The sequence below is a fragment of the Pseudopodoces humilis genome, chromosome 3 (assembly GCF_049639895.1).
Source record: "Pseudopodoces humilis isolate 2021_Gansu_Grassland_sample_001 chromosome 3, ASM4963989v1, whole genome shotgun sequence".
Taxonomy (NCBI): Eukaryota; Metazoa; Chordata; class Aves; order Passeriformes; family Paridae; genus Pseudopodoces; species Pseudopodoces humilis.
In genome coordinates, this window is record NC_142202.1 from 77598317 (window position 1) to 77621489 (window position 23173).

At 40.2% G+C, this 23173-nt stretch overlaps 1 protein-coding gene across 10 annotated transcripts in view; it reads left to right on the forward strand.

The window, feature by feature from the left end:
• Positions 1-6189, forward strand: part of MAP3K7 (mitogen-activated protein kinase kinase kinase 7) — a 47055-nt gene extending 40866 nt beyond the window's left edge. For 8 of the 10 annotated variants that reach the window (XM_088053790.1, XM_088053795.1, XM_088053796.1 and 5 more), the window contains 3 exons: positions 391-452; positions 985-1100; positions 3154-6189. In XM_088053790.1, the coding sequence (XP_087909916.1) occupies positions 391-452; positions 985-1100; positions 3154-3334 (359 nt within the window). In that variant the 3' untranslated portion in view covers positions 3335-6189. The remainder of the gene's footprint in view (positions 1-390; positions 453-984; positions 1101-3153) is intronic. The other 2 variants (XR_015772304.1, XM_014263442.2) reach the window with 2 other exon arrangements.
• Positions 6190-23173: the final 16984 nt, after the last annotated feature.

A 23173-nucleotide genomic window follows, 5' to 3' on the forward strand; every position in this document is an offset into this window, starting at 1 on the left:
AAAGTCATTAGATGCATGGGCTGGCTGGCTGGCTGATCCTTCATAAACAAGAATGAAATGGCAATTTTTTTAATAAACAGAAATTATCACAAATTGTACGGAAACAGTATTTTTAAAATCTGTGTGCTGTTACATGGCTTCTAGAAATGTAGGTTGATAACCATATTTTTTTTATTTTTTTCTTGATGTGATAGACCATACTTTGATGTTCTTAACTATCAGAAAAACAAAATGATTCATCTGCCTTGGGATTGGAACGCTGCTATTTCCATCTGCTTATCCACATTGAGATTGTGTATTGTGAAATTACTTAGACTTCTTGTTTTTTGTCCTGTAAGAAAAGAATTAACTCTTTTTAAATACATTGAAGTTTTCTTGGTATTGTTACAGAGACCAATGGGTCAGATAACTCCATCCCAATGGCATATCTCACATTAGATCATCAGTTACAGGTAATAAACATACAGTTTATTAGATTCTCAAGTTTACATTTCATTCTAACATGTGACTTCGGGGCTGCAAAATATAGTGCCACATATTTACCTGGGTTTATGTTCTGTCTAATTTTTGACCACAGCTAAAAAAATATATTATGTAATCTGAGATTGGTTGACTCAGGTTTGATCAAGCTATTAAAAACAAGCTCTGGAAACATGATCCCTAAAACCAAATGTAAGCCGAGTTTGACTGTCAGACATTATTTACTTGAGTGTTACTGCATCAAATTGTTGTATACACTTTATTTTTTGTGTGTGGAGTTAAACATTGCTTTGATTTTTATGACGAGTGTCAGATTGAAAACTTCAGATTTGAGTAAACTTTGACATCGGTGCAGTAATATTTTCCAGGACATGGTTTAACACTTATTTTTAAAGGCTTACTGGTTTTTAAAAGACTGTTATTAATACACTGCAGAGACATTCTAACACACTATTTACTAAGATATCAGTTCATTAGTCTTTAACATGTCTGATTTATTTTCAGCCTCTAGCACCATGCCCAAACTCCAAAGAATCCATGGCTGTGTTTGAACAGCACTGCAAAATGGCACAAGAATATATGAAAGTTCAGACAGAAATCGCATTGCTGTTGCAGAGGAAGTAAGTGAAATGTGTTTAACCTTTTCTGATCTTCTGTTTCCTATACACAATGTCTGTGTATAATAATAAATAATGAAAAGTAAATAATAGTCACTGTGACTATTAGTTCTGGCTTTATTGAGTAAAATTTCATATGGCATAATTGTTTTCCAACCTTAAACTCAGAAATAGAGTACAGTACAGCTGCTCAGTACAGATGAAATATTTAGAGCAGGTAATTGAAAGTTCTAATCGATATCAATATTCTTCTGGACAAGTCCTACATAAGGTCGTAGCAAATCTCTGTATGTAACAAACTGGTAATGTTTGTTTGTATCATCTCAAATGAAACACCGGAACTGTTAAAGAACCTTGGAATTTAATTTGCTACATTGTCCATTAAAATATTTTCAGTTGTAATTTATAGATAATTGTTTAATTAACAGATTATAGAATTTTGAGTAATGTGTCAATGTTACTCATTTTGCAGTTAGTTTTAAATGTGTATCTGACTTTTGTCAAGCACTGCATTTACAACAATATAATCAATATTCATCTTGTATTTTTCTGCCGGGGTTTAAGACCTGATACTTAAAAAGCTGTTACATACCTTCTCCTTGTGCACTGGAAATTAACTCTTTCCTCTTGCATTGTTTACACATTTAAGTAAAGCAGCTGCACATATTGTTGTATTAGGTCAAAAATTATTGCTGATTCAGAATTTGACTTCATAACACATTCTGTTGTGTTCTGTTTCCTGATGCTGAGGATCAGTTCAGAGAGGTCATAGTCACACACTCGACCAAATAACCAGCTTGTGACCCACCAGTGTCTGAGCCACTGCAGGCAAGCAGCTGTTAACAGGGAGCTTGCCTTGGTGTTTGTGGATTAGCTAATGAGAAAAATGTGTATGTAAACCTTTTGTACAGTGGAAATAGCATACAGAATGGGGAGAAAATGTTACTGTAAGATTGAACCCTATTCACTTTGGGCTTAGTATTCTGTGAACAATTTGGGTTTTTTCACATGTAACTAGAATTTTTAGATTTGATGAGGAGATAATGATGCTAAAGCTAATATCTTAGTTTTGACTCTATTTATGTTGTCCCCAGTGGTAAATAAATTATTTAAAATTTATTTGTTTCAAAATGGTTAATTCTCTACTTTTAGATTCCTACTGGGTTTTTTTCCCTAGGAAGTTTGTGTTCACATTTCTTCCAAACTGTTTTTTTCTTAGTTAGAATGTAATTGTCTATAGGCATTTAAAACAAAAAAAGATGTGATGGGTGAATTTAATGTTGGTTAAGGTAGTTATTAGTTCTAACTTTTCTTTAACTATAATTAAAAACATATGGCAACAATTAAGCAACATGAACTTTCTCCTTTTCTATTTTGTTGCAGAAGTATTGCTGGCAGCTTGCCTTCTTGTCACCTCGTAACAAAATACTAAAACAAACTGCCACATCAGTTTTGCAGAATATTATAGCAGTATTATCAGTATGTTTGGGCTTCTAAAATCTTTGCTAAAAAAACATGTTGAACACTTACAGCATAAATAATATGAAATGCCAGTTACAGAAGTAATTTCCTTGATTCTACTTTTCCACTCCTTTAATAAGCTCAAGTCCAGATAGAAAATAAATTAAAATAATAACTAAAAAGTTAGAAAAAATACTGCATTTTTGTATTTTAAGTTGCCTTTTAGATTTAAAATGTACATATAGATACCTAAAATTGGTTTTGAATATATTTGAGATTTTGTGTGGCTCCTTAGGTATTTTACTGTTACCTTTGAGTATAAACTACATCTGAAAGACATTATCTAAAGGACAGTTTTAGAGGCTGAGGTTCAGTCTCTCAGCTATTTTCAAGTTTAAATGTGGACTTGATTTGGAAGGGATTTTTTCCCCAGACTACATTCAAGAATAACATTCTTTTGTCAACTTCTTTTGCACAAAGTATCACCAGCTGTGAGTTCAGACTGATAATCAAATACTGACTTGAAATATATGAAGTCATCTGCGCACAAATGGAAATAGAATATAAATGGCAATGACTTTTTTTTTTATTTCAGACAAGAACTAATAGCAGAACTGGACCAGGATGAAAAAGACCAGCAAAACACATCACGTCTTGTACAAGAACATAAAAAGCTGTTAGATGAAAACAAAAGTCTCTCAACATACTATCAGCAATGCAAAAAACAATTAGAGGTCATCAGAAATCAGCAACAGAAGCGGCCAGGCACATCATGATTTCCTGGGACCTTTCAAATGAAAAATATGCACAGAAAAGACTGACTTTTTTATTGTTGTTATTATTATCCCTTATTATGACAGCTCATGAGTGTTAGCTTCTTGGTGTGATCTGTACTTGTCTGCTACACTTAACATCATTTAATTTTCTTTTTCCTAGGTGAAATCAAGTTCAACAGGTTAATTGAATAGGGTGAAAAAACAGTGACTTGAATTAACCAATAGCCCTCAATTTAAAGCAAGAAGAGTGGCTGTTTGCATGCTCCTAGTGTGAAGGCTAGCCTAACAAGTGTTGAAGAGGCTGCTAAATTGTGAGAACTTATTTTTAGTTTTTGGTGTTACCTCAGTAAGAGAAAAAAAAAAACTTTCCTGTTTAAGAATGGTTTTGTTCCAGTGTCTCATCTCAAACTATGATTATGATGATTATTTTCATAATAAACTGAAACATGAACCAAGCTGCAGAGGTGATGTTGGCTGACCAGAGTAATTCATGATGCATTAGTGATGCCTTTTACCTGTAGACATAGTGTATTTTTTCCACATGCAAAATGGTAGGCAAACTGATGCCAGCATTCTTGGTTCAGTGCTTGATAGCCCTGCATTTTTGACTAATATATTTCTTGTAATCTTGCATTCATAAAATATTTGAAGTAAAAGGCTGTATTTTGTTTACTTTCTTGGGGTGAATGACATGCAGTTTCATTTAAATACAGGCCAAAAGTTAGGAAGGTGATCATTGGATGGAGTTGGTCCCTTGTATAAAAGAGATACAATCAAAAATATGTAAAAGCGTGTTTTAAATCTTTACAGCTTTTGTCCCTGTAGAATCTTTGAAAGGAAATTCAGAAAGAAAATTAATACAGAACTTGAAATACTTTCTCCCTTTGTTTTTGCTCCCTTATTGATTTTGCTTCAGGAGTTTTTTTTCTTAAAACTTATTTGGTGAAAAGCATTTACCATAAATGTAAATAAGTTTGTTTTAGATAGAGAGAGAAGAGTTTGGGGAGATGACTTTATTTTAAATAGCAAATTATAAAATGGAGTTCAGTATGCAAATAGTGGAAACTATTAAGAAAATGAGGGAAATAGCTTAGATCTCCATCAGGAATCTCAGTTATTCCACTCATTTGAACATTTCTCAAAGGAAGTTCATCACAGAATGCCTTCTGCCTTTTGTGACTGAAGAATTGCATTTCATGAACTTGAGTGGACTATGTAATGCTCAGTGTTGTTATTTACCATTATTACATAGGAGAAAATAATTACTCATTTACATTGCAGATTGATTATTTGGATTATGAATTAATTTTTAACTGGTACAAAAATGAGGCACTTCTATATGCAATGATAAATTACTCCTTACATACATACATAAGTTTTTGATGTTCTCAGTTACAGGCAGGGTTTTAATAACACTTATTTGCAAAAGTAAAATAGAAAATTGAAGTTTAGCTGCTGAGCCCTATAAAAGAAGTAATCTGAAATTTGAAATACGCTTATTTCAAATGAATAGTTACTCATACCCATGAGCAGAACGTGGAAAAACCTTAAGGGGAGAACCTCACACTATTTTCTCTTTCTCTTCCTGCCTACTTGATAAAAAACATTAATACTGTTGTGCTTATCTGTGAACAGCAAAGAGGACGAACAACTTACTGAACATCCTTGAAAATAAATCTAATGTTGGCAAACCTTTGAGAGTTAGAAACCTTTCCCTCATTTTATTTAAATAAAGGAAGGGTTCTCATTCCCAAAACCTTAACAGATAATTTGATTAGTTAGCTGAAACTGATATTAGGATCAACTTAAGGGCACACATATTTATAGCAAAATGTAATTGGGGGAGAAAATAACTCTAGTATTAGGAATAGCACAAGTTATCCAAAGCATTGCTGTTCACATACATCTGTCTATCTACCAAAATGGAGACACTCAGTGATCAGCAGCTTACTTAACATATGCTGAAGCATTAAGTAGAGCAGCATAAATATTGATTCTCAACTTCAGAGGCATTGATAGTTACATACACAAAATCATTTCCCAGGGCAGTTTTTACATTTTGCTGTGTAGTAAAAGAGATATGCTTAAGGTAAATCAGTGTTGTATGTCAAAAGTTGCTTTATGGCAAGGTTTGAATAATGAAGGTGAATGCAGTGATAAATTAATACATAATACAAAAGTAATTTCTAGCAGTTGCTTATGATTTTTCAGGGTTCACAGTAAAAAGGGTTTCAGATTAAAAAATGAGTGCTACCATGCACTGTTGGCTTCAGTCAACAGTTTAGTTTTATCACTCTTAGTTTTCAAAGGAAATTTGGAGTTTCACTTTCTGCCTTCAAATTGTCCTTTTCTTAATTTTACCAGAAATTTAAAAAACACTTGCCCAGATTTCTCACTGAGGTTTTCCATGTGAAAAAATCTGTTTTTCATAAAAAAAACTCTTATTAGGGTAAAATACAGCAGTTTGGGCTAAGAAGAGTTTAACAGCTTGACTTTCAGTGACCTTTACTGTTTTCATAAAGTTGTTTACAAATGTACTTTTATTTTTCTGTTAAGCTATTTGGACTGTTCAAGAACTTTTTTCATGTTCTGTTCAGTTAAAGCTGTTCCTCTAATAATGGAGATGAAACATCTAGTTTTGGCTGGGCACTGCCTTCTCAGAAAAGGTAACAGGCTCTGCTTTTTGTTACAGTCTGTGTTCTGTAAGATATTGTGTAATTGAAGTATGCTTCTGTATACTATGCAGTTCTTCCAAAAATGCTTTTTTAGGCTTTTTGGTTTGTTATTTTTTCTGATGAGGAGTTAAAGATTGTAATTCAAAACTTGTACATAAAATGGTGAATGATTTCATATGATTCAGGAATGAGCAGTGTGGCTTTCTGTTGCAGGGTTTTACTGCTTTGTCAGGAGTCTAATTAATAAAAGCTGAGAGACTTCCACAAACATGTAGTAATGCCCCACCACTTGCCAGAGCATCCGTGATCTCTCATGGAATCCCACACTGGGCGGAAGATAATCATCATGCAGTTGTTCCCACTGCCAAAAAAAAATTCTTCTGCTATGAGCTTGTCCCTTCCTGTATGCAGAACTAGGGTGTAGGATGAATAGTCTTACTCATAACTGAGTATAAAGATATTTTAAGAATGCCACATCTTCCTTGTGGATGTTCTGCAAAGAGATAAGTGCTTGTCTTCTGTTGTTAAGTTCAGAAAAATTCCATTCCCTGGAACTTGTCTGTTTTGTTCATAATGGATGTTACAGCTTGAGAGGTTCTGTTGCCATACCAGAGACAGAGACAACCCCCAGAAGTGTCTCGTTGCCTGTCAAGAACGCAAAATTGCTCTTCAGATCTGTTCTGAAGTGTTCTGAACAACTTGACCCCTTTAAGTGCCCTGCTGTAACTTCCTGGGAAAGTTTGAAATAACAAGGGGTAAGAAAAAAGGTGTGGCACACCCAACCCCTCAAACTACAGCTATCTCTGGTGAGCTGGTTGACGAGGAAGGTAAACTCAAGTAGATGTATATGCAATATAAACACGATATTATGTACTCATGTGTTCTTACCTACCTGAAAGGAGGGTGCAGCCAGGTGGGGGTTGGCCTCTGCTCACAGGCAACCAGCAACAGAACAGGGAACGCACTCTTAAAATATGCCAGGGGAGATTTAGGTCGCACATCAGGAGGAATATTTTCACGGAAGGGGTGATTAGACATTGGAATGGGCTGCCCGGGGAGGTGGTAGAGTCATTGTCCCTGAGGATGCCTAAAGAAAGACTGAAGGTGGCACTTGGTGCCATGGTCTGGGTGATGTGGTGGTGTTCAGTCAGAGGTTGGACATGATGATCTCAGAAGTCTTTTCCAACCTCATTGATTCTCTGATTCTGTAGAGAGCTGCATATATCAAATCAGAATTGATAGATGTCTCTTTTTTTTTTTTCAAAATCTGAGCTGTCTTTAGTTTTTATTTACTTCAGTAATGTCACTAGATGGGTGATATTCTATGCCTGTGAAGATTACATTCTCTAGAGGCAGATAAATAGAGGTGTGAGAGTGCATCAGTTATTTTCTGTGCCCCTGTAGTAGTTTTCTGCTTCTTTCAAGGACAGTTCACTGAACTTGGAGAGATTTGCTACAAATGTTGTGACTTTGAGCCTACATCTATCTGGTCATGGAGCAGTACTTAATGGAAGAGCAAAATTGAATTTAGACTAAATAGTTTTAATTTTTGTTTATTAATAAAATACTGTCTTAAAATACTTAGAGCACTGCTGATCCTAGGGCTTTAACCTAAACAAGCATTATTGAAGAAAAGATTTTTGTTCGTAGCTGTGTTCTTTAGACTAAGTAGCTAAAAATTCGAGATACTCCAGTGGATACAACAGGCTTGTGTCTGCATAATTCCGCATAGTTTGTCAGTATTCCCCTTCTAACTTGAATAAAGGCAGCGCTCGGGAAGCATTTCTTTTTACAGATGGATGGAGAGGAACATATCATAGAATCACAGAATCATTAAGGTTAGAAAAGACCTCGTGGGCAACAAGCTGTCTGTGAGCCAGCAGTGCCCTTGTGGCCAAGAAGGCACATGGTGTCCTGGGGTGCATTAGAAAAAGCATTGCGGGTTTAGGGAAGTGATTCATTCTCTGTACTCAGTCCTGGTGAGGTGCTGTGTCCAGTTTTGGGCTCGGAGTACAAAAGAGACATGGAGATAGTGGAGCAGGTCCAGTGGAGGGCAATGAATATGATGATGGGACTGGAACATCTCTTTCATGAAGGAAGGCTGAGGTAGCTGAGCCTATTTAGCCTGGAGAAGAGGTGACTGGGAATGGACCTCATCATTGTAGGTCTCTGAAGGAGGGTGACAAGAGGATGGGGACAGGCTCTTTTTGGTGGTCCTAACAGGACAAGAGGCAATGGGTAGAAACTGATGCACAGGAAGTTCCACCTGAACAAGAGGAAGAACTTCTTTATTGTGCAAGTGACTGACCTAGAATGGATTCCCCAGAGATAGTGTGGAGTCTCCTTCACTGGAGATAGTCAAAAATGTTTGAATACAATCATGAGTATCATGGTCTAGGAGACCTTTGGAGGCTGGACCAGGTGACCCACTGTCATCCCTTCCAACTTTATCCATTCTGTGAATCCATTAATCTGTTGTGCAGCCTGGTGGATATGCATTGGTCTTCCCATTGTCTGGTCATGCTTTTCCCTCCCACTGATACTGAACAGGAAAAGCAATGGTGCAACTGCACACAGACTGCTCTCCTGTGGTAATTAGGCAAAGAACCAAGTGGGGACATTCATATAACCTATGGGCTTAGCATGTGATGTGGAACAAAATCTTAGTTTATACCAGAAAATTAAAAGAAAAATCCTATCTGTAGGCAGCTTGAAGATCACACAATCTTTACATTTTCCCTGTTCAGAGGGTAGTGACGCACTGGAGAAGATTGCTCAGAGAAGTTGTGTATGCCCCATTCCTGGCAGTGTTGAAGGCCAGGCTGGATGGAGTCTGAGCAACCTGATCTAGTGAAAGGTGGGGTTGCAACTTGATGATCCTTAAAGCCCCTTCCAACCCAAACCATTCTATGATGAGGTGGATATGCAAAGATCTCTGTCTGGGTCTGTTCCCGCTAAGAGTAGCAGTGTGGATGTCACAACTGTGGCTACCTTTGAGTGATGTGCAAAGCCACATGACTGACCTGGTAGCTCCTGCAGTGTGGAAAGAGGGGTGGCCAAAAATGTGCTTAAGAAAAGGAAAACATTTCATGCAGCTTTGCTGCTGTATGTATACAGTAGATGCTTTAGACTACTCAGACTCCTTTCCAAAACCAGGCGAAGTTGCAAAAATTATGCTAAGAGGCAATAAATCATCCTATCATTTGGGCATATCCATCTTTGTGAAGCCACCACTGTGGAAGTAATCCTGTGAGCATTTTTGTTTTCCAAGGCCCCAGGGGAGCCTGCCTATGCCTGTCACTGGAGTTCTCCCTGAACAAATGTCTCCAGAAAGTTAAACCTGGTACATGCGAATCAGATTCTTATTCAAGTTTCTTACATCACCTTCATCATTAGCAAATTCCTGGCACAGTCAGGAATTGTACATGAGGTAGGAGGTGTAGATAATTTAGCTCATCCTCTGAGGGCTCTGGGGCCTGTGGGGCTCCTGGGAACAAGCAGGGAAGTGCTCAGATGGGACCTCAGAAGAAGAGTCAGCACCAGGAGCCCCTTTGGTCAGTGCTGCTGTGCCTTGCGCCAGAGCACAGTGCTGTGGCTGAGCTTACAGGGCTGGTGGTGAGAGCAGGGCTGCTGCTTCTCACCAGCAGCCTTTAGCCAGCCCTCTGGGTGTCCTTGGGTGCTGGCAGACACCAAAGCTGCTATGAAGTGTTTAGGGTGATAGTCATATGCTTATCAAAAGCCCTAGTTCCAAAGAGATGGCTGAGGAGGGGTTTTGTTTATTTGTTTTGGGGTAGAAAGAAAAATTGTGGTGAGGAGCAGTGAGAGCGCTGTATCCCACATCACTGGATCAGGGAAGTATGCCTGTAGCCTCAGCACAAGCCCTTCTCTGAGTGTGCTACCAAAAGAACCATGTGGAGAAGCAAGTGATAAAGACTTTCATGGTTGCTCCCCTGAGTGCTCTGAGTTCTCAGACCTGAAAGGAAGAAGAAGAAAAAGAGGGAAAAGCCTTAACAACACAGCTGGGTAGTTGAATGTTGAATGGATCATTTTGAAAACTCAGACTGAGTTTTCAATCTCAGCTACTTTTAATTACATGGTTTTAGGACTATGCCATCTGCACCTCCTGGATAAGCCTCAGCCTTCACCTGGCCCTCACAGCTGAATTTGCCCCACTGTAAAGCGTAAGTTTTTATCTAAATATTCCTGGAGCAGGACCTCAGGTAAAGAACCGATCTTTTTAACAAAATCCTATTGTGGTAAATCACAAAAGGTGCAAAAGGTGATAAACATTAAGAATCTAGCTTGGGTTTTAATCATCTGAAAACTCAGATTTTGGTGATTTTTTTTTTTCCTTCCCTGGGGCCCAGTCCCAGAGTAAGAAAAGATGCAAATATAACCAATTTCACATAGCTTTTCAGTATTCTATCCAGCTCCTACAAGTTTAATCTCTGTCAGTGAGGTTCAGTGAGCGGTCTGGAACACAAGTCCTGTGAGGAGCAGCTGAGGGAGCTGTGGGTGCTTAGCCTGGAGAAGAGGAGGCTCATGGGGAATCTTATCACTCTCTACAGTTCCCTGAAAAGGAGGGCATAGCCAGGTGGGGTTCAGCCTCTTCTCCCAAGTAATAAGAGGAAATGCCCTCAAGTTTTGCTAGGGGAGGTTTAGATTGGAAATTTCTTCACTTCAAAGGGTTGTCAGGCTGCCCAGAAAAGTGGCTGGGTCCCCATCTCAGGAGGTATTTAAAAGCTGTGTAGATGTGGCACTTAAGGACATGGTTTAATGTTAGACTTCACAATGCTGGGTTGATAGTTGGTCTTAATCTTTGAGGTCTTTTCCAATTTAAATGATTCTGTGATTCTGTGATTCTATGTACAGAGTTTAGATAGTTGCTAAAGAAAGTAATAGAATGTAATTTTAAAGAAGATTATTCTAGTGAGTTTTAGCCCTTAGTTGATCTGTTTGGGGGCAAGTTTCACAACAAGTGAGTGATTTTCAAAATATCTTTATCAGGGAGAGCACCAGTCTCATGGCAGCTGTTGATGTTGCAAGTTTTTAACCAGCACTGTGCCTTCCCTGGCCTGAACAGTTTCTTCTAGTCTGGACATTGAAATCACTGGGGGAAAGCAGAGCTTTGGGATGATAGAGAGTATGGACAAGTTAGTCCATTTCTGGAATCAAACAAAATGCTGAAATCTTGAAAATTTACAAGAAAAATGAAAGAAAATTCCAATGAGAAAAACTAATTTGCAGCCACTTTGGCATGTCAATCCAGATGTCTAAAACTAGCTGGCAAGGAGGCAAATCATGTTTTACCCTACCACCTGTGCAGAGATAGCATTCTGAAAAATTTTCTTTTGTCCTGCTCTGTCAGTTGGTCTGAGATATTGTTACTCTCCCAGAGAACCAGGGCTGGCCAGGTCCCTTTCACTGTCACAGAGGGATGGTGTTGTCTCTACTCAGTATGTGGCTAGTCTTCCCATAGCAGCCATCTTCCCAGAGCTCAGCCTTGGAGCAGGTAGCTGGAGGGCTGCTACAAGAATTCACGAAGACTCTTCCTCCCACTTCCTTCACAGGCAAAGGAGACACATATTCCTCCACGGTAAATCAAGCTGTGAGCCTAATTCAGGGTCCTGAAATGGATGGTGCAGAAAATAGGTCTCTCTGTCTTACAAGTGAGGCTACACGTGTGTATATAGGAGAGATTACTCTCAGATGCCTTTAGCATTTGTGAATACCTCAAGAACTCCTCAGTCATCAGCACCTGCCAGTGAGGAAAATCAGAGATGATACCTACACTAGTTTTGACCTATCTGTTGTATTTCTGCTGCTGAACATTATTTTGGACTTTTAATTGCCAAATGTATAATTGACCAATACTACTCATACTATGAGTGCATAGCATAACTTGCCCTGTTATTTGGACCAAGGCTAATGTTTGATGTATAATTGCCATTTTTATCTTATTACCCCTAGAATTAGTATTATCAAGAGCAGCACAGGCCATGTGTACCCTTTGTGTGTCTGCAGGCAGGCTGCAGGAAGACCTGTGACACAAGGAGAAGTCTCAGAGTCACCACAACTCCTCAGCTCAAAGAGCAGCAGGGTTGTTAACTCGTGGTAGTGATTTTGCAAGGTTTATGCCTACAATCCAGGCTAATGTCACTAATTCACTCTGTGGTTGCCACTCAGCAGACAAATTAATGGCATGAGTCATTGTCAACTCCTACTAAATAAACCAGTGAACTAGAGATGAAAGGCTCTGTATCCAAGTTGCTTTCATTAATTGCGCTGTGGGGCAAGGGTAGATTTAATTTCAAGGACGGGAATATTAACCTCAATTCCTTTTCCTTAATTGAGTGTGGAGAAACAAGAGGCGTAAGCAGGGGAAGCAGAGAACAAGGACATGGGTCATTAGCACTGTCATCTGGTCTCACAGGCAGCAGTGCCTTGTAAAAAATGTTATTGCAGCAACCAGGAGGCAAAAGCTTGTTTGGCAATGCACAGAGCATAACTAATAAGAAAATTTACATTGGTGATTGAATTTTCATCAGCTTTTAGATGTAAAAGTCTCAGCACAGGCTATAACAATAAACCAGTAAGTGGAGTCCATCATGCAATGATTCCTGGGGTAAAAACACCAGCAAAATCCTGCAGAACCATCTCCATGGGTGATGCTGGATCAATGGGAAGCCTTTAAGGGGAAAAGATATGGTCATTAGGCCTACTTTTATTACTGATGTATAACATTTGCAGAGCATTTCTCACCTGAAGGCTTCAAATCACTTTCCAAAAAAAGAATGATTGCAGGAAAATAGAGGCCCGATGGGGCACAGCTGACCTTCCAGAAAGGAATGAGAATTTGGGAATAAGATTCATGTTTCCTGCCTGTCATTCCAATAACATTTGCGGTGGGCTCCAGTGATTCTGTCACTGAAAAATTATCAGTTAAGCAGCAGAGTTCAGGAGAAGTTTCCTGGAACTAGCTTGGCTAGATCCAGGAAACATCCTTTTAGCCAGTGAGGACTAGGTACTTTTTTAATTACTCAACTGTTTGAGTTGATTAAGCTGATGCAAATGGAAATAAACCAATTACATACCAGGTCATCTGTCGTTGTGACAGTGGGAAAGCAGTAAATGAATCTTTTCATCATCATAGCAGGGTGGGTGATGAAATTACATCTTAATATGAGATAAGGTGTCTCCTACATATAAAAGGCTTTAATAAAAGACCATGAATTTTGGGCTACAAACTAGCTGACTGTGCTTAATCTTGTTCAGGATCATAACTGTTGATGAAATAAAAAACCTAAGAGTCAACTTTCTGGTAATGCCTCAAAGAACTTTATAGTTCAAGGACAGAGTAAAATATTCTAAACCAAACACATTGTTTCTTGTTAAAAATTCTGCAAAATAATTTTAAAATTAAGGTATCATTTTTTGTTGATGGAAGAGGTTAACAGAGATCTATTTATGTTATACACTTCATGATCAGTGGTTGGTACATGTGACTCTGTTTAATTACATTTAAATACTGTGCAGTTAGGAAAGAAAGTGTCTAAAGCTGTATCTCCACATGCAGTGCTCACAAGAAGAAAGAATTTTTCACCAAGCTCAAATTCTATCTTCTCTGCTATTTAGAACACAGGAAACATAAGCTCATCTTTTACAAATCTAGCAGCGATTGCAAAGCTGTAAATAAAAATGCAGTTATTTCTTGTGATGCCCGTGTATGAGCAAACCAAAATTAAATAAATAAATAAATGTTCCCCTCACATCTGCAGAAAACTTTTAGGGCTCTACAGAACGGTAAATTGTGGGAGTCTCTTGACTTAGCTCAGTTACATTTGGTTCCCTGGAGGCCAATCATTTTGAAAGAGCTGTGGCCTACTTGGCTTGAGAAACCAGGTCAAACTCCCTTTACTTGGAACAAAAAGTAAAAATAAAATATCAATGCCAGAGTTCCTTGCAGTAATCCAAAGTACACAGCTGAATCCGGGAAGGTACAGCCAGAATCCATCACACTACCAAATGGCGCTGTTCTGTATTTTCCCTCAGGGTATCATTGCTGTGTTAGTGAAGATCTGGTTTGGGAGAGTGGACCTCTGCAGGAGGACCTCTTTGAGTCCCTCAGAAGTTTCTGTGTGTGCTCAGCTTGGGGTTCTGTTACCCATCCTCAGCACTCCTGGCCAGGGGCCAGCCAACGCCAGTGTTTCTCCAGAGGAACATGCCCATAACCTGTACCACCTATACCCTAAACTGTGATTAAAAGGATCAGTCAGATCTGTTTTGATTGTCTCCTTCATGCCCAGCTCTGGTTTCTTTTTCCCATATTCTTCATTGTTGAAGCTTAGCTGAGTACAGAGGCCTTACATCACCCTCCACCTGCAATCTTTGTTCTAAGACTGGATATGGGCACACCTGAGTTTTAAACTACCTAATCATCGACCTTATTTGCCAATACATAAATATATGATAGATGCACATTAGCCTCTCAGTCCAGGCAAAGTGAAAAAGAAAAATGCCCTACTCCTTTTTAATTGAGCACACTAGTACACAAAAGCAGTATTTTTTCACTATGTAAGTGACCGTAAGTAGTTTTTCTGCAGAATTTCTCAGTGTCAGCTTTGCAGTAGCCAAGACACAGCATTTATGCTGGATCTGCAAGAAACTGCAATAAATCTGAAAAAATTAATTAAACAATACTGGGACTGCCAGCAGGGGCTAAATTATGTCATGCTATAACCTGGATTTGCTGGAGGTGAAAGACTTCTGCAGGAGAACTGAGCAGGATAAAGCCCTTTTTCTGAGCTATACTGCTCACAGAGCCCTTCAAACCATGGCATTCTGCACTGTAACAGCGATGGGACCCTGAGTAATGACCTGGGGACAGAGAAATGGTGCCAAATAGCCCTCATAATCTCTTTTGTGCAAGGTAATTTTCCCCTTGCATTAACATGCCAGAGCACTGAGGACTTCTATTTACTAAGACTTTTTGTCTTGCCATTTCCCACAGAGCAGTGAATTTTGTACTACTGAAAGCTGTGATTATGCAAAAATAAGGCCTTTTTTTTCTCCCCCTTGCCCCTGGAGGAATATCACTGCTTCTGAGGAAGTGGCTTTGCTCTGCAAAGAGAACCCGGCAGGCTTGGTAACTTAAAAATTTGATTGCCAGTGAGCAAGTCTTCAGCTGTGTGCTCATTTCATTTCAATGCAATGGCCTGGGAACGTTCTCAAGCTAATTAAAATATACTAAGTAGTCAGCTGGTGGTGCTGAAAGCTGCTTTACCACTTGGAAATGGGAATTGCAGTGGTTTCCTCCTTATGGTCAGGAACTGTTGGGAAGAAACATCACATGGAGCTTATTCAATGCACAAAGCCTCTCTAAGGGGTGCAAAATGGTTTGGGGGGTTTTTGTGCCTGAAATCAGACGTTGTTAATGATGAAAGAACAAGGAAAACGTGCTCTTGGGGAGAGGCTGGGCTTTGCAGCTACTAAAAAGAACCTACTTAAAATCTAGGCTGACCTTGATTGCAGCTGGACAGGCTTGAATTCAAAAAAAAGTTGGACTATAGCCATTAGGAAGCATTAATCTCAGAGGTATCTGAAATTAACCTGCATTTATTTTAATAAATACCTTATGTGTTTATTTTGGTTTAGAGAATTCCACATTTAAAAAAACCCAACGGAACCACACCACAGCAGCTAAGTCACAAACATGAATTGCTAGAGTAGCCTCTGAAATGACCAGAGGATGCTTGCAGTATTTGCAGCAGCTGCCAAAGAGCAGAAGGACAAGTGCAGGGCTCTTCTGCTCAATCACAAGCCCTGGTATAAGCCTCCATATCCATAGTGGCTGCTTACCTTTAACCCTGAAAAGTTCAGAAAACACTTGCTGGAGTCCAGCTTCTGTTTCAGCAGTGGGCAGCGCTCTTTAGAAGGCAGAAGTGGGACTTTTGCACCACTCTCATCCTTCTACCTGGCATAAAAGATGCAGATGAACCACTTGGAGGTGAAGTATCACTGCATTTAACCACATGCTCCCTCCGACTACCTTTTTGCAGCACTACAACCTTTTTCAACTTACAAGAGATTTACTGGAGCATGACAGAGAGGAAAATGAGGTGTGTTTTTACATTTTCTTCTGCCAAATGAGCACACAGTCTCACAGTCACCTATGGAAACTGGAAGGGTGGAAAAGTGAATTTTCCTTTTCTCACTGCAATTTCAAGAAAGTATATGGAAACTATTTTGGTGGATCTGCAATCTGTATCTTATTTAAAATTAAAATTGTCCATTGAATAAATTTCCATTTACTCAAGCAGAGCTCTGGCGATTTACATCAGTTAAGAATCAGCTCATCACTTCCTTTAAAGCTACTTAGATCATTCTGTGGTTATGAGCACTCTACAAAGCATTTAGGCTGCATTTTTAAAGAGTAGAAATCCTCGGCAAGCTTCCCCTTGCAAAAACAAGTTTGAAGTGATATTTCACTATGAAAACATGGTTAATGTTCCTCTTCCAGGGATTCTAGTGAGATTTAGTGCTATTTTAGATACAATGTTCTGTTTAATAACATGGGAACGTTTCATCCTGCTGGTCTCTGTGTCAGTGTTTGTTCTTTATATTATGTTTTAAAAAAAAGTATTATGACAAACCATTTTATTTAAACACAGCATGTTAAATAAGGCTTTCCTGAAGTTCTGATGTAATATCAATTATTTAATAAGCATGGAGCTTGCAACTTAGCTAAAGATACATGTGCTTGTGTTTTCCTCAAAGCCATGCCTTTTGACCTTTTTGCTATACAAAAGAATGAATTGTTTCTCTGTCTGTACAAACTGTGATGACACTGGGGTTTTCCCTCCAGGATTCGCAATGCTTTGTTTTACAAGATCTTGAACTTAAAATAAATAAATAAATAAATGGCAGCAGCAGGTTTATGCCAGAAAATAAATACAAACACAGCTGTACTCTCTTGAACATCACTATGATGTAAAGCTTTCTATTAAAACAAATTTTGCAGACTGCACCACTATACACTCCTTGGGACAATGTCCCTGTCAGAGCAATTCAACTTTTCTAGCAAATGAGACCATTTCTAATGAGATAACACTTTCTCAAAGAACCAGATGACTTAGGGATCTGAGCTCCATGCTCAGAGTGTTTGGCACCCTGAAATCTATGTTTCACTGAAGTGGATGGGACTTGCATTCCTGAAAGATCAAGTTGCTTTTGAAGATGAATCCAGTTGGCCAAACCATTTTTATCTGAAATAAGTCCCACTAAAAAAGTCCAGGTCTTTTGGCAAACATATCAGGAAAGCCTGGACCATATCATTATTATCTCCTCTGAGGTCATTAGTGCCCCCAGACTTGGGGTGACACAGACCACAGAAGTTGGACACACAGCTTTGCACAGGAGTGGGCATTGCTGAAAATGGTCCAGCGATCCCATAGCCAGGCACTGGGGAATGGGCCCCAGTCACCATCAGTGGCCAGAGGCACCAGTCTTCCGAGAGCATACATTTATTCTTTTTAAATGGAACAAAGGCTCTTAAATCATTGGGTGTATGTAAAATTTTTTGCTTGGTCCTACCAGAATTACTATTTCAAAGACATACGGAGGAGTTTTATGTTTGTAATGATAATCCAGAGTAGTGTCATTTTAGTATTTGGGGGTATTTTTATTCCCAGCCCACCCTTCTTTCATAACATGAAAAGGAACCTCCCCACTGAGAAGAAAATTTGCTAACCTAGTGCTCAGTACTGTGGTATTTTGGAATTAGATTTTGCATGTGGTCAGCTGAGATACTTTTCTGGTTAACTCTTAAAGGAAGATATACCCAAGGCTTCGTGGGAGAACTCTTTCTTCCTTCCATGAACCTATACTGTAGCAGGTAGGTAGACAATCTATTATTTTTAAAGAAAGATTGTTTAAAGCAGAATGCCTGGAAGCACCTTAACTCTAGACAACTGGAAATCATTTTCTAAAACCTCTTATTCACTAAGAATCATTTAATTCCTCGAAATCTAGTCCATTTTCAAGTAATTTTCTACAACAAATGGGACCAGCTCAATCTGTTCTTCACATTTTAGTAATTTAAAAGGACATAACTGAATTTTATTTTAATGGTAATTGCAAACTCATGCAGAAAATGTAAATGCACACTTCCCGATTAGCTTGCAGCATAAACCATGGCTTCTATTAATGTATTCCAATTTGTAATTCTTTGCACAGTATGAGATTTGAAAGCTGTGATTAAAATTAATTAGGTTAAGTAAAGTTTATCCCCCCTGAGCACTGCTATTTGAAGAAAGAAATAGTAAAACACTAGCTACATCTGGCACCGCAGGAGGCTAAAGCATCACGAGGCGTAGCAGCATTGCTTTTTCAGAAGAGTTGCTTATGCTGCTTTTCTTGGCAAACCTTAAGCACAATGCTTCCTCCTCTAAAAGCCAATTTGGAGCTGTTGAGTTATGCTTTCCCTCTTTAAATGCTCTGGAGCTACAACATCTGTATGAGCATCTGACAAATAAACTTTTGTAACACAGTGGTTGACGCTGATTTGCAAGTGGCATCATCCCTACCCAGATCAGCATTACAGTGCTGCCCCACTGCCATGGGAAACAAGCCTCACAAATTCAAGAGGAATGCTGTCCTGAGGGAGCTCCCAATGTTTCTGCTTGCTGGTGCATTTAGTTGTTCTTGGGTGGGTTTTTGCCAAATCGTTTTAAAAGTACTTTCTTCTAGAGAAGGAGTATTTGGATAAAAAGGAGAATAAATGTTGGGAACATTGAACTTGCTGGGATGGAAAGACCTTTTTGAAAGCAAAGACAGTCATATCTGATTCACTCACCTCCCTCATTCTGGTCCAGAGAGAAGGACACTGGTTGGAAACAGTGTGACTTGTCTGTGTACACTTTATACTCTGCTTTTTGTCACTCCAGAAGTGGCAGCTAATACCTCAAAATCTGATGTTTTGCCACTCTCTGTTCCTTCAGAGCAACTCATTAACTAATTGAGCAATTCTTCATCAGGTGAAGCCTGAGGTCTTTTGCAATCAGCATGTGTCACAGCCAAACTCCTATATTAGTTACTGGGTACTGAATATGCTTGACCTAATAACCAGGGCTGTGCCAAAAGCAGGAAGGTATTTTTGGAGACTGATGCCATTGGTGACTCAAGACGAAGCCTTCAGGCTTCTCTGATGAAGACAGGCTGTTCCCATCGGGGGAAGGTAAGGGCACTGTGCCAGATGACAACTCCTGCAAATGTTTTGCCCTGCCAGTCAGTGCTCCCTTTGCCTTCTCCTCCAGATGGATCTCGTTATAAGCTGTACCAGTGGAGCACTTCCAGCTCCTGTTTGCCATGTTGCCATGCCTGGAGTCCTTCTGTGTTTGTGTGCTAACCAGGATGCAGCTCAGAAATTCAGTCAGACAGGAGAGTGAGGAGCGACAGGAGATGCATCCCTGCAGAGGGCAAAGCATGATGGGCTTAGCCCTCAATACCTACCAGGCACCCCAGCAGAGAGCAGAGGGACATATTGTCACAGGGATGTCTCCCAAGCTAAGCCAGTACAAAAGTGGATACAAATTTTAGAGGAATTAAAACATTGAAATCTAAAGCCCACTCCAGGTCAGCAGTGAAGTCTGATAGGAAGCTTTCACATAACTATCTCTGATTCTGCTATGGCATCTGATTAGGAAAGAAATGGAAATTAATTTCGGTGTTGTTACCCTTGTTCTAATCCAATATGAAAAAAGACAGCAATAACAAAAGTTGTGGTGTCTTTCCCACCCAAACAACTTCACTCTGTCCAATTTTCATTGCTTGAAGTCAGACACTGTGCAGAGAGCTCAGTCCTGGTGGAAGCCTAAGGCCAAGCTGCCACACATAATGGAGAAGCCACCACAGGCTTGCACCCAAGGAAAAGTTGCTTGTTTCTGATACTTTGAAGTGAGACTTGAAAAAGAAGAACAGGGAAATCCCATTAAAATCAAAATGCATTACACTGCCTCCCTGACAGTAATTTCTGAGCAAGAATTTCTTACTCTCTATGGTGTTTCTGGGTTAGAAAGCAAGACCAGAGAATACAGAGACATGTAACCCTTTTGCAACGCAGCTTCCCAAGATGGTGAAAGCACTGCCACTGGGGTTATGAACAAGAGACTGGAAAAAGAGACTACTTTGCAATACTGTGTAAAGCCACAGGCTCCACATGGCAATTCACTGGTTTCCCAGGCTCACAAGGAACCTCTGCAATCCCCAGGTCTATCATCCTTTCAACTCAGGCCAGGGAGTTACACCCAGTAATTTTTGGTGCAGGCCTGTAATTTACCTGAGCTACTGCTCTGTGTTTTAGCCAAAATGGCAGGGGGAATGGAGGGGGTATTGTTGGCCTTGGCACAGTGGTAATTCTGTACTGAGGGGACAGAAGCTGTGGGACCCAGCAGCTGTGGTGTCTCTGGGGTGGGTGGGATGGTGAGGCAGCTCAGGAGGGCTGTAGCTGGCCAAGGTCTGCCGTGTCCCTTTTGAAGCATGTCCATTCTACTGGGCACTGAGGGTCTTGTTGCACCCTCCTGTCCTGGGGCTGCTGTCACAGGAACAGAGCAGGTCTGAGTCTGGCATTCAGTCTACAGCAAGGAGGAGACCATACATAAACCAGAAGCCATTTGACTTGCTAGGGCCAAAGCTCTGCTTTCAATTTTCATCCAGCTCCTTCAAGCCGTCCCTTTGTCTCCCTTTAGCTCTCTCCTTGGCACAGCACTGATGCCATGATGACTTTTCTCTTCCTGCCCTTCTGCTCCTCTCCCCCACTGCAGCTAACACAAGCAGTGGCTTGGGTTTGCTGGTATATTGGAGGAGTCTGAGAGCAGGGGGAGGAAAAGGTATGGTAATTACAGGAAGAGGAAGTAAACAGGACACAAGAGCTGGCAGTACTGGCAGCACATAGGTAAGTGGGACTGGGAGCAATGCATGATGATGCATAGCAGTGGGAAAAGGAGAAGCGTTGCATTTACATGGGACTTCAGCAGCTGTGAAAGATTCATAAAAGTTCAAAAAGTGAAAGCTGCCGTGGTAAGAGGGGTGTCTTCTCCCTAGCATTCATTCACCCATTTATTTTAGGAGGCATGAGAACAGCCAGTCTGAGCCAGTACAGAGCTCTCCCAACCCTTCCAGCCTGCCTTTGATGGATGCTTAGAGAAACAGGGCACAGATGATGACATCTTTCTGCTGGCAGGATGTCCTGGGCCCCTGTGAGCAGCTTGTGCTTCCCTTGAGCTGGAGGTTGCCACATCAATCAACATGTTGCATGAACTTTCACAGCTGCTGAAGCACAAAATGAAACCAACTGCAAAGCACCTGGAAACCAAGATCTTCCCATATGACACTTACTCTAGAGGGCTCCCTTTGGCTATGTACCTAAAGGAAGAAGGCATGTCGTCAAGAATTAGGTAGAAAAAGCTTGTGAGAATAATTTTCCCATTCCTCCAGAGGGCAATATTGTTTTGACAATTACATGTTTCCTATGAGAAGGATCATGCCCTCCCAGTGCAGAACTGGCTTTACAGACCTAGATCATGAGCTGCTGAGATGACCATTAACCTGCTGCCTTAGCCAGTGCTCTTACATGGGCTTCTGCTGTGAGCACTTTAAAAATTTTGGGGAGTTGTTGGTTTGTTGGGTTTTTTTGCTTAATACCTGAACGGTGTATTCTGGGGAAAAGCCCATCCTCCAGGTAAGAGATCTGAGGAAAGGACGTGACCAGCTGCCATACGGTAGCAGCATAAACTCTCACTGACCTGCATGATGTCACGGTCCCAAAGTGCTGGATTAGAGAGGTTACTCTGCATGTGGGACTTTGCATAAGGAGAGGTTAATATGTTTCTGCTGGCCTGGCAAAAATTCATAACAAATCTGCAATTCTGCTTCAAAGATCACCATAAACAATTCAGCGCTCTCGTTAGTGTCTACACCCTGCAAATGTTTAAACCACAAGAAACCACAAACCGCAAGAAACCTGTGAACTGAATAAACAGCTGCTGCTCCAGACTCCAAATCAAATTTACAATATTCTGCTAATAGACAGGCATTTGCATTGCAAAAATCAGATTTCATATTACCAATATCTATGTCACAATTAAAGTACAGCTGAGCTTTTAGGTGTTTAAATGAATTCATGATAATATACTCAAGAAAATTATGGTTTCCATTATAAAAAAAGGAAGCTCTAAAACGTCAAAAGATAAAGTGACACAGGATGTGGATGTATTAACATCTCAGGTAAATGGGACTCATTAGCTACAATATTTCATGCTTTACAATCTAAGGTATGCACATAAGAAAAAACTCCCTTGGGCCTTCACAGCACATGAGCTCTCCGAGTCTTCCCCAGTGTTGTTGCCTGACTTGTTTTAACATTAACATTTATTGTGTATAATTCTATCTTTCCTCACACTGAAGAAAACATCCCCCTTAGTGCTCTTGTCCTTGGACTTGCTTTTGTGGCTGCACACAGGGCACACAAGCAAAGAGGAGCAGCCACAGAGGGCACAGCCACTCTGAGACTGACCAGTGGGGGATGCTTGGGGATGCCAAAAAGAGCGGGTTTGAGGTGATACTCCTCTCACTTCACAGTAACCTGGCAATCTCTGAAGAAAGAATGAAGGGTCTGAAGCTTCTTGGTGGGTCTTTCTGGTGTGAGCTCATCGCAATGCTTCCCCAAATGTGTGACACCTTTTTGATAGGCAGGTTAGGGAAGGGCAGGTCTCACAGGAGGTGCACAGCCATGCCAGTACAGCCCTTGTTTGCTGAGAGGAATGGAGCAGAGACCTATTCAGTGAGGAATTGTTTCATCTTCAGGCTGATGAGTGAGTCATTCATCATAACAGCTTTGATCAGGCTGATTACAGCTACCTTAGTAAATAAAATGTGCCTGAGACTGCTTTCAGAGTCCAACACCCACCCTCTCACAACACCCAGGTAACCTTGTCCAGCTGTTGCAGTCTTCTAGGAATACTCCTGGAGTACTCCTCAGCACTGAGGAGAGAGTTCTGGTGTATCAAGACCTTGCTAATTAAGCAAGAGACCATGACATGCTCCTGCTCGAGGTCCTGTTCCTTGAGCACTGGAGCTTTGCAGCAGAGGCAGCACTGTTGAATCTGAC